Source organism: Scyliorhinus canicula, chromosome 4 (genome assembly GCF_902713615.1).
Source record: "Scyliorhinus canicula chromosome 4, sScyCan1.1, whole genome shotgun sequence".
Taxonomy (NCBI): Eukaryota; Metazoa; Chordata; class Chondrichthyes; order Carcharhiniformes; family Scyliorhinidae; genus Scyliorhinus; species Scyliorhinus canicula.
The window spans coordinates 208,251,237-208,266,794 of record NC_052149.1 but is presented as its reverse complement, the minus strand read 5'-3'; the positions used below and the strand labels follow the sequence as shown (position 1 = coordinate 208,266,794).

The following is a 15,558-nucleotide window of genomic DNA, read 5'->3' as shown; positions in this document are numbered from 1 at the left end:
GGTGCTTGCCATGGCAAACCTAGGCCCGGGATTAAAGAGGATGGGGTGGGTGTTATTTTAGGAGAATAACCAAAATATGAAATGGTGATGATATTGTGGAATCAAATGTTTCATCAGGCAGTGATCGATCAAACTATTAGAGGTATTTTGAGGTAAATGGAGAGTCAAGCTACAAAATTGGACATTTTAAAAAGCAGTTATAAATTAATTGGGAGAGAGGGTTTGGAAGTGAAAGGAGTTAGAGTTGCTCAGTGGGTAACTTATCTGTCTCTAAACAGGAAGGCCCCAGGCTCAAGTTCATTCTAAGACTTTGTTGTCCAGGAAATAAACCAGCTGTTCTGTATTCACTGGTATTAGTATATTTATATATCTGATTTACCGCTAAATACAGAAATGACACTAATTCTCAGTCTATTACAGGTTTTTTTTAAGAGTTCTTTAAGATATTTCAGCAACTACAGGATTTTTATACACATGTTCACAATTTAGTCTTCACATCTCTTTCTGGAAGCTTCCGTTTGCTTCAACTCGCAGAGGTTACTCCCAGGCTTAATCAGTCCAGAACAATGAACATAGAACAATCGCCAGACTAATCTAAACAAACAAAGATCGATTAAACCATTAAACACTACACCAGCCACTGTTGCAGACATGTTAGTGTGAATTGTTGTGCCCGGTCCCCAGTCTGGATCAATGGGGAAGGTTAGCAACAGAAAGAGCATCTGGCTGTAAAACAAGCAGCCAAATCCAAAAATGATGGTTGATATGAAAGAGTGATCAACCAGTATTGTGGTAACCCAATGCAACATGGGACAAGCTGAAAGGGAAAGGAAGAGAAGTCACAGGAAGTGAATGAGGAAATGTGAGTGGGAAGCAATACAAAGATGTAGTCAAGGATGACCTTGACACTAGTCTTGATCACTGACCAGGCTATATCCAACCATGTCACCGACCAAAGTTTTACTGTAGTAATCTGTAATATCACCTGGTCCTCTTAGTAGGGATTTTGTCTTGATTCACTTAACTCTTTAAAAAAAATGAAAGATTTCTATTTCTTTATTAACTGCTTAAATCCAGTGGACAAAATATTTTTGTTATTTTGTCCTGTTTTTGTGGAGCTGACTGGAGAAGAAATTTTATTTGGTCTGTTAGAAGGAGCAAGCTTGATACGATAAATACAGGCCATTCCACATACTGTGTTATCTTTTATTATGAACTGGGTTAGATTTTTTCAGCATGTTCCTTGGTCCTAGTGAATGAGTAACAAGTAAAATCACTGCACCACATTCTTTGGTGACTAAATTAGTAAAACATCATAACCGGTTAACAATCTTGCAGATAGGATACTGGGCAAAACATCTTTCCTGTATTTTGTAATAAAATATTCGGACACATACTGTCATAATGGCCACGAGGACCACGGGGAAACCACCATTGATCTTCCCATGGGACCCGTGGAGGACAAGCTTCCCAGGTAGGGGGGGGAGGCCAACAACCTGGGCTTGTTATGACCTAACATAAAAACAGGCCCAAAACTGGGCCTGGTGTGGTTAGTTCTCCCAGCTAGAATTGTACTGGGCACCATATGCTGCGTTATGCAGACCTTTGTAAATAGTGTAAATAAATCTATGTTCGTTTACCACCAGCCTCCTCTGAGTCATTAAAAATACTGATTTAATTCATCTGTTTTAGGTTTCAGTTGAAGAAGGATCAAAGGCTTGGTACAAGTCAATGTTTAAAAGCGATTACAATGCACTGAAGGCAGGTAAACAGCATTTCATTCTCTGTTGCATTTACATGGACTTAATACCTAATTGTATTATGCAATGTAACCTCTCCAGTCCAGAATGTTTGAACTAGATCATTTCTGGATTTTTGGAATTTCTTGGATTATAGAATGGCATGAGATTAATTTTTAATTATTTGATGGGATGTAGGCACATGCCTGCAACGCCAGCATTTGTTGTCCATCCCTAATTGCTCTTGAATTGAGTGGCTTGGTGGGCCATTTCAGAGGGCAGTTTAGAGTCATTGCTGTGGATCTGGAATTGCAAGTAGTTTAGGCCAGGATGGCAGCAGATGCCTGGAAACCCCACGGCCTGGAGGTTTCCCTCTCAGTCACTCACCACCCTGACTTGGAAATATATCGCCGTTTCTTCACTGTCGCTGGGGCAACATCCTGGAACTCCCTTACTAACAGCGCAGTGAGTGTCCACCTCAGGGACTGCAGCAATTCATGAAGGCAACTAACCACCATCTTCTGAAGGGAAACTCCAGATGGGCAATAAATGCTGGCCTAATCAGCAACGCCCACATCCCGTAAATGAATTTTAAAGAATGGTTTTCCCGGAAGGATAGTTTCATGGTCACTATTACTGAGACTAGCTTTCTATTCCAGAATTTTTTTTAATAAATTGAATTTAAATTTCATCAGTTGTCTTTGAGGGAATTGAACCCATGTCCTCGAGCATTAGCTTGGGTCTCTAGGATTGCTAGTCTAGTGATATTATCACTACACCCCCTAACCATGTTTGATGCAATTTGATTTATTTATTATCACATGTGCCGAAGTACAGTGAAAAGTATTTTTCTGCCAAGGAAAAGTACACAGTACGTACATACACATTAGACAAAAAAAATGTCCAACTACAATCATGTAAACAGGAACACACCGTAGATAAATATTAATCTGCAACATAAAATGGTGATAAAACATTTTAAAGCAGTCATAAAAAGTGGCTTTACTTATCCATTTACTGTACCTGCCATGTTATGCTCCCAAAGTACTGGACTATAACAATGCTGTAAGTTACTTGGGTTTTCTGGACACATTTTTTGGAACAATAGATTTCAGGACTAAAGAGGTTCCAATGTATTTAAAATTCTTTGGCAGCTGCAACCACAGGAAGACATGGAAAAGCCTAATTGTGTAATGTATCTGTGTATATGTCAATAAAAGAGCTGTATATAACCTGTTACCGGACTCCTAGACTAACATCCATGTATTTGATAAACTAACATTTCAGGATAAACTTTTCCCCTTCCATCATGCTTTTGTTTGCATGTTTTGAAAAGTGAAAGCAAATGATTCAATTTTAAGGAAAGATTAATACAGATTTCATCAATATCACTGGATGCATCATGTTATCTGAAAAATCACATCGAAGTCCAGTGATTTGTTGTTCAGTAGCGATACACCTATCAGAGTTTGAACTCAATGCAAAAGGTGGGGGGAAATTGCATGCAGTCACCACTGGGGGTGATTGCTATTGTGCATGCATGGCCATTGGGTAAGGAGAGAATCATGGTCGAATGTCAAATCTCCCAAAATTAAATAACCCAATATTTCAGGTGGGAGACGTATGCTAATCAATATTAATATTCCAGGTACATTTTCCTGTTCTTTCTTTAAATATCCCCCTTACCTTTCTTTTCATGTCCTCAGCTGAGATTGTAAGTTTTGGAAACACCTATGCGCAAATGTCAGCCAATGCTGGAATTTGAACTCTGATCTCTTAATGGAGAGTTTAAGCATTCCAACATTATAGTTACCAAACCAGCTTGTCCTGTTCATATCATGAAGGGACATCATTCATCACTGGCAATGAAGAGCAATCTCTTTTATTATATGGCTGCAATGGGTCAGATTGTTTTTCTTTCATAATATACTTTATGTAGATAATTTGCTAGGGCTTTATATCTGTGATTAATTTAATTGTTTTAGGTTTTATTGCTTTAGCTGAGCACTGCAAGGCTATTTGCAAAACTTACATTCTCTATACTTAGTTTGTTATTAAGATGCCTTTGAATTCCTTTTTCCCCTCTGATAGTCATTAATTACATTTCAGAAAGTGGCCATGGACTATTTCTGGAAGAGGGAAACACTTTGATCAAGTTGTTTGCAAATTGCTACCATAGTAATTGTCCATTTCATCTGGGAATTAATAGTTCAGGGATAAGGGAATAAGAAAGATGTAACTGTATTAAATTGTGAATACCAGGCTGCAGTAAAGGCACAGTGTTATTTGTTATTGCTGACTCACCAGGGGGATATGAGTTTTTCCACCAGGCATTTCAGCCTTGGTGTCTGGAGCTGGTGTTAATTGACAATGTCATGGTCAGAGCCTGACTTACACAAAGACATTCTCCAGCATTTCCCATTTCTCTTTTTCACTGCTGCTGCCATTTGGGTGGAGGCGAGCAGCATTCAAATATGAGCACCCATTGTTTACATTAAACAGAGAATGACTGACTTCTTTTGAAAGTAACACTGTGGAATTACCTGAAGTATTCTCATTGGCCTGGCCTCGCCTCTGTTTAACTTTATTCTTTTTTTAATTTAGAGTACCAAATTATTTTTTTTACAATTTAGCGTGGCTAATCCACCTAACCTGTACACCTTTGGGTTGTGGGGGTGAAACCCACACAGACACGGGGATAATTTATTCTTCATAAATTTGATGCACAGTGTAGTCTGGCAGATGTAATCTGTCAGTATTGCATGTTCATAATAGCAGGGATCTAGAGGACAGGCGGCACCTCCTATAGTCAGTAGGCTTATTAGCAACATGGGGGATGTGCAGTCAGATATGCTGGCTGCTTGGTTACAGTGCAGAGAACTCAGCTTTCAGTGCTTTAGAAGTGTGGGCTTGCTTGTGTGGAAATAGTTTTCATGGCTGCACATGCGGTATGGTATCTGCAAAGCTCTCAATCACAGAATGCCAATTTTAACCATCGTGCAGAAGCGAAGTGATCAAGTTTGCATGATTGTACAATAAACTTTGAAATATTTGAAAGAAGATTTAACTTAAACCAATTTGTCTTTAAATTACTAGAGTTCATTTCGATAATTACATGCACTTTTTATGTTTAACATGTTGGTGCGTAAAACGTGGAAATACTTTGGAGAGTTTATAACTTGTTGAGACAGTTAATGACATTATTGCCTCTCTATTGTAGAAGATTATGGGATGTCTTCTATTGTTGATGCCAGGATGAAGAAGTGGGAGTCCGATTCAAAGAAACAGCAGCCCCACTCTTCTTCTGCCACAGATTATAAATCAAGATCCCAACTAATTGGACCATTGCCCTACAGTTCAACAACAAAGGACAACTGCACAGTTAAATGGCCACGTTTGCCAGGATCATTCAGCAGTTCTGATAGTGAAGAACATTATTCTCACCCTCAACCACAATATCTACATCCCAACATTTCTGACAGCAAAAGTGATCAAAGTTGCTCCACTCCTTTATCAACCAACCTTTGTGATACTCTTGGTTGCAAGTGCCAAAATGATACAGCCCCTCCAAGTGGTTGTCAGCCTACAAAACCTGCAGAAGTACCCTGCAATTCATTGGCAGCAAAAGATCCTCATTCACATTCTTCGACCAAAGCTACTGTTGAAGAGTAAGTTCTGTATCCCTAGTCCTAAAGAACCTATAGAACAAAAATGTTCAGATATGAAAAGCTGTGGATCACAGAGCAATCAGAGAGGGGGTACTTCCCACCACTATTTTACATAGCTCATGGGCTGGATTTTATGTCACCCCACTCCATCAGGCAATTTTCTGGGCACATAGAATATAATAGATAGCTAGCTCATCACCCTCCCTCCCATCCATAGAATCCCTACAATACAGAAGGAGACCTTTTGACCAATTGGATCTGCATCAACCCTCCAAAAGAATGCCATATCCAGGCCCACTCCCCCACCCTATCCCTATGATCCCATCTAACCTGCACATCTTTGGATGTGGAAGGAAACCAGAGCATCTGGAGGAAACCCGCACAGACACAGGGAGAAAGTGGAAACTCCACACAGTCATCCAAGGTTGGAATTGAACCCAGGTCTCTGTTGCTATGAGGCATTAGTGCTAACCTCTGTGCCACTGTGCCACCCCATAAACCAGGCAGCCTGCCTGCCATTTTTTAAAAAATGTATGAACTGGCTTCTGAGTTTGTTAACAAGCGAATTGACCCAAATATGTTGCTGCCTACACCATAATACCTTTGGTGTGGGAAGGCAGGGGAGAGTTAAAACTCCTATTTTAAAACACAGCTGGATGAAAGGCTTGGACAGGTATGTCCTTTGCAGGGAGTCCAGTGGGCTTAAGTGGCACCTCCCAGAGATGATACAAACCCCTTTTGTGTTTACCCACTTGGCCTCTTAAACTCTTCCCTCCACTCTCCCCACCCTCTCCGTCAGGTGGCAGATCCCTTCCTGCCCCAAAATCCTGGAACTTAGCTGAGTCCCAGATCCATTGCTCTTCTTCCGGGGGCCAGCTTGCAGTCCCAGCAGTAACCACCACTAAGCACGACTCAAGGGCAAGACTCGTTTAGGGCACTCCCAGAGCACATTGCTATGGGGCAGAATTTATTTAAGGCAATCGGTTTGAAACCGACTTCTGCAACAGGGAATTTTGAGCAATACATCCTCGCTTCCACCCCCACATTCCCAGGAAAATTCAGCTCCGTAAGGCTCGGCACTGTAATGGTGTTGTTGGGCAGGTGTGTGTGTGTGTGTGTGTGGGGGTGGTGGGGGGGGAGGGGATTATCATCTGTTGTGGCTACTCAGATAGGTGGTATTTTTAAAATTATAACTGACGTCTCCAGCAGAGCATCGGATGGGGAAGTAGGTATATACATTTGAAGTGAGTAAGTGTTCCTTACAGTTAGTGAAAGGGGAAGTGGTATCTGGATTTATTGTGATACTTGACTGTACTTGTCACACAAATGTAGTTACCTAATGCTCATTCTTTTTCTAAATTTAAAGTGCCCAATTCCTTTTTTCCAATTGAGGGGCAATTTAACGTGGCCAATCCACCTAACCTGCACATCTTTGGGTTGTGGAGGTGAGATTCATGCAGAAACTGGGAGAATGCGCAAACTCCACACTGACAGTGACCCTGGCCGGGATCAAACCCGGGTCCTTGGCACTGTGAGGCAGCAGTGCTAACCACTACAACACTGTGCCGCCCTAGAATTCTTCTAATTTTTAACAACTTAATTTTGATGATGGGGCGATGCATTTGTCTATTCCCTCCCCAAGCTCTTGAAATACAAAAGAATCCATTTAATTAGAGGGGTTTCATATACATTGGGGCAAGTACTTGGAGCTTAAAATGGCGTGCATCATTCATACACCTAACTAAACATGAAATAGCTCGAGAACATTATCCTGCAGATTCATTACTCTAAAGAAAACTGGATTAGAATCAATACTCTTTGAGCTGAGCTGAAAATTTCAACTCTGATCCTACACTAATGTACTGTCAAGGTGTTATCCCCTTTTTCCCCCCCGATGTTAGTAAGCTCAGATAAGAGCATGATCAATGAGATTATTCATTTCCTCCTTGAAGAAATTGACGTGTCCGTAGTCTCCTGGTTATGGTTCCAGAACAGTCAGTTTGGAGATGGAAGAACTGAGGCTGTATTACGTGCTGTAATTATGTATAGAACTGGTATAGCCAGTCTAGACCAGATTTTGAATCCACGAACTGTCTGGGGTAGGCAGATATCTTTCTGGAATCAGGGACCACAGAAGTGAATCTCTTCAGTTTCGGTGTGCTCTGGGGCTTTTTTAAATTTCAAAAGTTCCAAAACAAAAATCATTATAGTTACAGTGGTAGACGTTTTGTCATTCGAATATGTTCGAGCTGCAAGTGATTTAGAAGGTCACATCTTCAAGCTAAACCTACGCCTCAGGAATATCATTGTAGTGAAGGATGGGTGTGTGCTGCCGGCCCACTCTCTTGGATGCTTTAGCATGATCTCAGAGGTGAGGAGGATTCAAGACATCTAGGTAGCTTGGCAAGCGTATTATTATGGAGCCAGGTAAGGAGGGAAGGCCCATAATCCACCCCAGCCAATAGGGAGATTGAACCCACATTATTGCCGTTATTCTGCACCACATAATTGGCCAGCTGAACTAACAAGTCCCCGTTAAAAAAAATATATACACACTGGCTTTTGTGGACTTAAAAGTTTCATAGAGTTATTATGGGACCATTTGGCCCATTAAGTCCATGCAGCTCTTTGTAGACCAATCAATCCGATTCCCCGCCTCCATACCTGTAGCTCAGCAGGCTTATTTACTTCAAGGACCCCCCTATCCAATTTCCTTTTGAAATTATTAATCATCAGCACTGTCACCATCTTCATAAGCAATGAGTTTCAGGTCATTACCATTTGTTGCAGTAAAAGCTTTTCCCTAAAGATGCACTTCTGATGTTTGGACCGTTCTGGTGGGGCTCTCCAATATAGACCCAGGAGGGTCTCGGACATTGTGCTGGGCTGCTGTGCCCTGTATAAAATCATGCCGCAGAGTGGTGGAGCGGGGCGGAGGGTGGCATGCAGCAGGAGGAGGAAGAACATCAGGCTTCACCTGACAAGGAGGATGAGGAGGATACCCAGAAAGAACCGGCCATGGGGCCCGGGCTGGCACAGCCGGCCACCCAAATTGCTCTCCAGGGCCACCGCACACGGGTTGACCTCATCACCTCCAGATTTGCCAGCTAATAGGCTCGGCCACCAGCATCTCCACTGCCCTATCCCACCTCATCCATACTCTTCCCTCCCCAATCCCCTCTCCAGATGGTGTCCCCTTCCCCATAGCCACTCACATCCTCCCCTGTCCCTCCTTCGTTCACTCCACCCACCAGCCGAGCTCCGCCTTCCCCAGCTCCAAGCATCGTACTAGCATCGCTGCAGGGTGTTCTCTCTGTCCAGGCAAGATCAGTGGGACTTGTCCACAGGATGGAGGATGATGATCACTCACTGTGAGATGACTTCTGGTGCTCCTCACTGTTTCACAAAGTCTTATTCCTGCCTTCAGGATCACCTTCCACTGTCGGCTCCGCTGATCCCTGCATGTGTGCTGGTCATTTCATCTCACAAACCCATAGATTCTTTGGGGGGGGAGGAGGGGGGGGGGGGGGGGGCTGTGGAGATGCGATAGTGGGCGGTGATGTAATACTCACCGGTTAAGCTGTCCTCTGGCCCCGTTACCTGTGAGGGTGACCCCAGGTGGAACATTCAATTGTCCTGGAGAGTGTTCCATCCTGCAACGCCCCATACCCCTAACACCATGCTCCCCCACAGGGCACACCTTCTCCATCCAGCCCAACCCATCCCTCACACCCTTCAGTCAAAGGACTGAGGCAGGTCAGAATGTTGGTAAAAAGGCGTTTAATAATGACTATATACATTATTGTGCCCTGACCCCCACCTCGAACAAATGTGCCTCATCCGTGCCTCCTTAACTGGTGCCTAACCTCCTTATTTTATATGGTCTACTGTTCCTTCTATGTGTTAACCCTGACAATGTATCAGACATGGCTCACCTCTGCATCGCAGGCCAAACCTCACGGTCAATGACTGCTCTTTCATCAGCCAACTCCGCAATTTCCATGGCCCATTCCTCATTGGCTGTATGACTCGGATCTCTGGTACTTCGCACCCTGTCTTGGACCTTTCCCACTTATTAAGGGCTATCTTCTCTTGCAGAGAAGCTTTGTCAGCCACTTGCTTGATGGGTCGGGAGTATATAGCAGGTGATATGTGTGGGCATTGCACCTGGACATGAGGGGGTTGTGCTGGTTGGTGCCAGGGGGTTCTGAGGAATAAGCAGGACGATCGGATGTAGGGATGGTGCGAGGTGTCAGTGAATGATTTGTGGAGGGGGGGATTGGGAATTTGAAGGGTGGCAGGTGGAACTGATGCCAGGGGAGAGGTGGTAACTTACTCCTGCAGTTCTGTGGAGTTCGTTGTTCTTCGTCTGACAGTGGACACTGGTCCTCTGATCATGATGCCCGCACCTACAGCTGCTGCCACTGCCTCCCAGGTGTTATTGGTGGCACTGCTGCTGGTCCTCCGATCACATGGGAGGAGCCAGAGCCCCGTCTCTCATTTATAGCGTTGAGAAGCCTGTCCAGGTTGGCATTCGCAAAGCGAGGAGCAGGTCTGCGTGTTGCCATGCTTGTGTGTTGATTGGGAGTGAGTGGGTGAGGAAGGGGTTAAAAATAGCTCTCCCTTGTTACCAATGAGACGTTGAGGCACGGGTCCGGTGAATCCGGCGAGACAGCCAGTAATGGCAAAGTGCTTGTGGGGACTCATTCTCGGCATTAAGTGCCATTAAGTACAGGCCGTGATCTCGCCAACACAGCTATCGAGAAACACCCCATAAAGGATGCCCAAAATGGCACTTAGTATTTTTCCTAAAATAGCGCCCTTAATCTTAAATTGTTCCCAGGAAGAGGGAACAGAGTTTGAACAAAACTTTTCTGTTCCAATCACATCTGATAATGGGTAACTGTTTCGAGTGGTCAGCTATGACACACTCCACAATCATGTATCATCTGCAGCAACCTCCCCATGACTTTATTTGTAAGCAAGTTTATCATTTATTTTGACATTTTCTGCTGGTCAAATGGTGTGATGACAGTGCTGAGAACCAATCCTTTTCTTGTGCAGCCAGTGCCAACATCAAGAGCTCACAGGCCAAGTAAAGCTTTCAGGACTCACTCTCAGCTCTAGGGAATGGTGCCTATCACCCTAACTATAATGTCTCCTATTGCAAAGACATTCCCTTTATTCCCATCACTTCCCTTCACAATAGTGCCACGGTCAGTTTACTTATCCACCCTGCAGTCCCTGCTCTGGTCCACACAAGCTGCCAAGAACATTGGACGCGATTCTCCCAAAACGGGAGAAATCGTAAGGCTGGCGTCAAACCCGGGCGGGTTTGACGCCAGCGCACCCCTTCCCGACCGGGAACCGATTCTGGTCCCCGGTCGGGGCTAGCAGCCCGACGCCGCAAGCTCCGGCATCACGGGCTTAACGAATTTCGTTAAGCCCGCTTGCCGGAGTTAGCGCCGGCTGACGCGTCATATGACGTCAGCCGCGCATGCGCGGATTGGAAGACTCCAACCCGCACATGCGCGGATGACGTCATCGCGTATTTGCGTGAAACCCGCGCATGCGCGGGCCGGGATGCCCCTCAGCCGCCCCGCAAATGGATACTGCGGGGCGGCAGAAGGACAAATAGTGCGCGGGCATCGGGCCCATGGCACCCTTGGCACGGCCGTGGTACTGCCGTGCCAATCGGTGCCATGGTTATAAAAAGCGAGTTGTTCCCGCCGTTTTTACGAACGGCCAGACCAGGTGTGTTTGCCGTTCGTAAAAACAGCGTAAAGGGCTGGGACTTCGGCCCATCAAACAGCTGTGAATCGCTGCCGGCCGTAAAAAACCGGCGGCAGCGATTCGTGTCGGGAGTTGGGCGGGGGGGGGGGGGGGGGGGGGGAGAATAGCTGGAGGGCGGGAAAAATGTCCTCCCGCTATTCTCCGACCCGTCGTGAGGGGCGGAGAATCGGGCCCATTGAACCTGATGGATAACTTCAGGGCTGCTGCTTCTCCATTGCTTGTCTCTATGTCTGCCTGACTTGTAGTCACACCCTCCTGTCACTGATCACGGATTGAATCAGAAGGACCTGGCTGAAGAAGTGTGACTACCTTCTGGAGCAAAGTGTCCAGGTAACTCTCACCCTCTCTCACTATATTGCAGTCTCTGAGGCTCAGACTCCAGCTCATCAACTCTAAGCCAATGTTCCTTGGGCTGCAGGCACCTATTGTAGAAGTACATGTTATTCGGTCATGCTGATGTCCAGCAGCTCCCAGTGCTACAACACATCACCTGCCCTGCCACCTTTGTGTTTTTTAACCAATTACTTTTCAAGTTGAGAAATATCATTCCGCTTTTATCCATAGTCATATTAAATAGGTTAACCAGTTCAGCTATAAATTTAATGCAATACTCATATCTCCCCAATCCTGGTTTAAACTACGGTACCCATTTAGTGGAATAAACACCACCAACCAATCACCTAACTGCACACTAAATTAATAATTTCCATCAATATACTGAAGGCTGATAAAAAGCGACAGCTACCCCCTGCCCACCACTTACCCCCACTTCCAAATTCTCAATGGTGTTTGTTTCTTGCTTTTGGGAAAGACTGAGGCTCCATGGGGTCGCCCCATTGCTTTTTCCTCTAGCCCGACCAAGAATGGCAACTTCTCTAAGGCAAATCATTGACACAAACCCATACTGCATTCAATTGCCTAAATGGGAACCATCCTGCAATCAATTTAGTGTTCCAACAATAACAATGCAAAATATGATTCAAAACAGAAATCAAAATACTAACATTTGAATATTTTTCATCAGAAACAACTGGTTAAGTGCACATGACACAATTGACGTCTGGGACCATCGGGTTAAACCAAGGGGTGTGTTTGATTTTGAGCCTGAAAAGTCATCAGCTTTAGAACATGACTATCCAGTAAGTGCTGCTACATTAGTCTGTGTCAATACTTGCCTGTTGTGAAGAAGCAAATAATATAGAAAACAATAGATACTTGAGAGTACTCTCAGGAGAGGCTCAGATGGTTAAATAATGGATATTTGGAAACCATTACAAGGCTGCAATCTAATCAAAGGGTTTGGGTAGTTTGAAAAATAGGTACCTGAGAATGAGTAACAGCAGAAATATAACTGAGTATTTTTGATTCGAAGCCCTATTTATTTCTATTACAGATGGCAGCCTTGAGAATTCCAATGACTTGTTACAAGCTGGCATCTAGATTTTTAAGGAGAAGATAGTACAAATGCTATTGTATCTTTGAGGAGAAGAGGGGTGAACATGGCAGAGAGAAAATTATTGCTTGGTTGTATCGAACTGAAAAAAGAGACATCATAAAGAAGATTTTCTCCTTGAACGCATCAGGACAAACACAAGAGGGCAGCAGGGTGGCGCAGTGGTTAGTGCTGCTGCCTCACGGAGCCAAGGTGTACTGAACACTCTCTGATCAGTTTTATTGGTGTCAGAGCTGAAGCGTAAATATTCGATTATTTATCTGGTGACAAAAAGGCAAGGAGGACGCCTGTAGACCTCCCAAAGATAGCCTGAGGCACTGCCACACTGGGCTTGTGATCGTGACCATTACCTCTCACCTCATTCCTTACCCACACCACCCAATTGGCATTGACAGGCTGCTTCAACTTTGGCCATTAGAACTAAGCAGGGTACAATCCAGATCTAACATATATATCAGTGTGCACATGCTTTCCTGTGAGCAACCGACATGAGTCACTCTCCACAAGGCCAGAGAAAAAAACTGAAGACTGAGGCAATCATTTCCTCGTTAGACCTACAAGCATCCTGCTCAAGAATAGCCTCAATAGATGTGCAATAAATTGTGCACAATGATTTAGTTCAAGCAGATGCTGGCTCAATTTCAGGATATAAAACTGCTCCAAAACATTCCAATACTGTACTAAGTGCCTTCACATGTTATTCGTTTTTTTCTTAAGTGCTTTTTAAGGTTACCAATGCAGAGAAATACCAAGGCATTTGAAGGGCTAGAGATCCATCCTTTGCCCTCAAATACAGCTGTAGGCTGGTAGGTATTGTAATTAATCCTGTGTTTATTATGGTTTCAGATATCAATACAAAGCATCACTTCGGCGTCTGTACTTCGCAGCAAAACTAGGTGTGTACTTGCTTATTCATTTTTGCTCACATGACAAACACATTCAATTTTACAGCACTTGACAAAATTGTAGCTAAGGAATGTTTCCAACTATGGACAATGTTGGGTGTATACCTTGGTAAATGTAACCTTGGTTTGATTCCAGTTTCCTGATTGCGTGGGCAGAGTTAAAATCAAAGCCCTAGATCTAGTGATCTTAGATATGAGAAAAGATTCCAGGCACTTGACTCCTTCAGGCAGAAAAGGAATTGTCTCATGTTTCCCATCAAGTTATACAAATTAGCAAATGGTACGGGGAAGGTAAATCGGTACATTATTTTCAATTAAATTGTCGGAGTAGGACAAAAGGAGACAAGATTGAAAGTAGTAAAGGGTCATTCTCGCATTAACAACAAGATGTTCTTCATGCTGCGAATAATCAATGTTTGGGATGGACTTTCAGTTGCTGATGGAGGCAAAACACTGAATTAATTTAGCATCGACTTGATCTGATAATGGGAGTATTTAGGATGCATCTGGATGGGTGAACTAATATTGGTCAAATAATATTCTTAATCCAATACTATATTGAAATCTTGTGAAACAAGGCCAGCTCAGGAAGTCACATACTCTGTTCTATGGTTAATTGGAAAGCATTGATGTGCTATTTTTAGTACCATTTATACACTTTTAGTACTGATATAGTAAAGTCAAGTTTCATCTTCATCAAATAGGCAGTAACTTGCCCATCCATTATATAACGGACTTAATTGTCATCTAATTGACGTGTTCCTTTCCTGATTGAAGAGATCAAGCTACCTTTGTCTTTCTTCACATTGCACATCCTAGATCTAGGATTTCACTTTAAATCTCCCATCCAACAGGAGGGAGCAGGTTGGTGGGGTGCAGTTAAATATTAGAAATGAGTAACGTGACCTATTTTAGTTGTAATATTTCCATCATCAGTTCAGGCACTGGACTGGGCTCCTGGCAGTAGCAGATGGTGGCAAAAGCTGAGCCTGATGATGTCATCAGCATGCAATTTAGTTTTAGCTTCACCATAAGAGGTGCCTTGCACTGCCTACAGCCTCGGAGGCAAAACAAGGCTGGAGGATCCAACTGAATGAAAGAGACAAGAGTTAAGCATAGAATCTGGCAGTGCAGAAGGAGGCCATTTGGCCCATTGAGTCTGCACCAACCCTCTGAAAGTGCACTCCAACTAGGCCCACTCCCCCACCCTATTCCTGTAACCCCACCTAACCTGCATATCTTTGGACTGTGGGAGGAAACCGGAGCACCCGCAGGAAACCCATGCAGACATGGGGAGAACATGCAAACTCCATATCCAAGGCCATAATTGAACCCGGTTGCTTGGCACAGTGAGACATAAGTGCTAACATCTGTATCACCGTGCCGCCTACTAAGTTTTATAACTTTCACTTGTGGAACACTTGTGTTCCTTGTGGACTCAGAGAGCAGGACTGCAGCCACCTTATTTCCCGCACAACTGGGCCCTCCCATGTCTCACAAGAAAGCCTCTCCAGCCCTGGCAATGCTGACCTCTCAGACATGTATCCCTCCATTCTAGTTATGGCATGACGTCTGAGATCCCCCTCACCACCTTCTCGCTTTCCCTCCCCAGATCACTGCACCAATCCTGAGTGGGCAGCACGGTAGCATGGTGGTTAGCATAAATGCTTCACAGCTCCAGGGTCCCAGGTTCGATTCCCGGCTGGGACACTGTCTGTGCGGAGTCTGCACGTCCTCCCCGTGTGTGCGTGGGTTTCCTCCGGGTGCTCCGGTTTCCTCCCACAGTCCAAAGATGTGCGGGTTAGGTGGATTGGCTATGCTAAATTGCCCGTAGTGTCCTAATAAAGTAAGGTTAAGGGGGGGTTATTGGGTTACGGGTATAGGGTGGTTACGTGGGTTTGAGTAGGGTGATCATGGCTCAGCACAACATCGAGGGCCGAAGGGCCTGTTCTGTGCTGTACTGTTCTATGTTCTATGTTCTAAATCCCTCATGCTGCTCC

At 44.3% G+C, this 15,558-nt stretch overlaps 1 protein-coding gene across 6 annotated transcripts in view; it reads left to right on the top strand.

Moving 5' to 3' along the window:
- Positions 1–15,558, top strand: part of LOC119965344 — a 164,271-nt gene that overhangs the window by 64,283 nt on the left and 84,430 nt on the right. For all 6 annotated transcript variants that reach the window (XM_038795979.1, XM_038795977.1, XM_038795976.1 and 3 more), the window contains exons 6-9: positions 1,693–1,765; positions 4,960–5,407; positions 12,225–12,339; positions 13,500–13,549. In XM_038795979.1, coding sequence (XP_038651907.1) covers positions 1,693–1,765; positions 4,960–5,407; positions 12,225–12,339; positions 13,500–13,549 — 686 coding nt within the window. The remainder of the gene's footprint in view (positions 1–1,692; positions 1,766–4,959; positions 5,408–12,224; positions 12,340–13,499; positions 13,550–15,558) is intronic.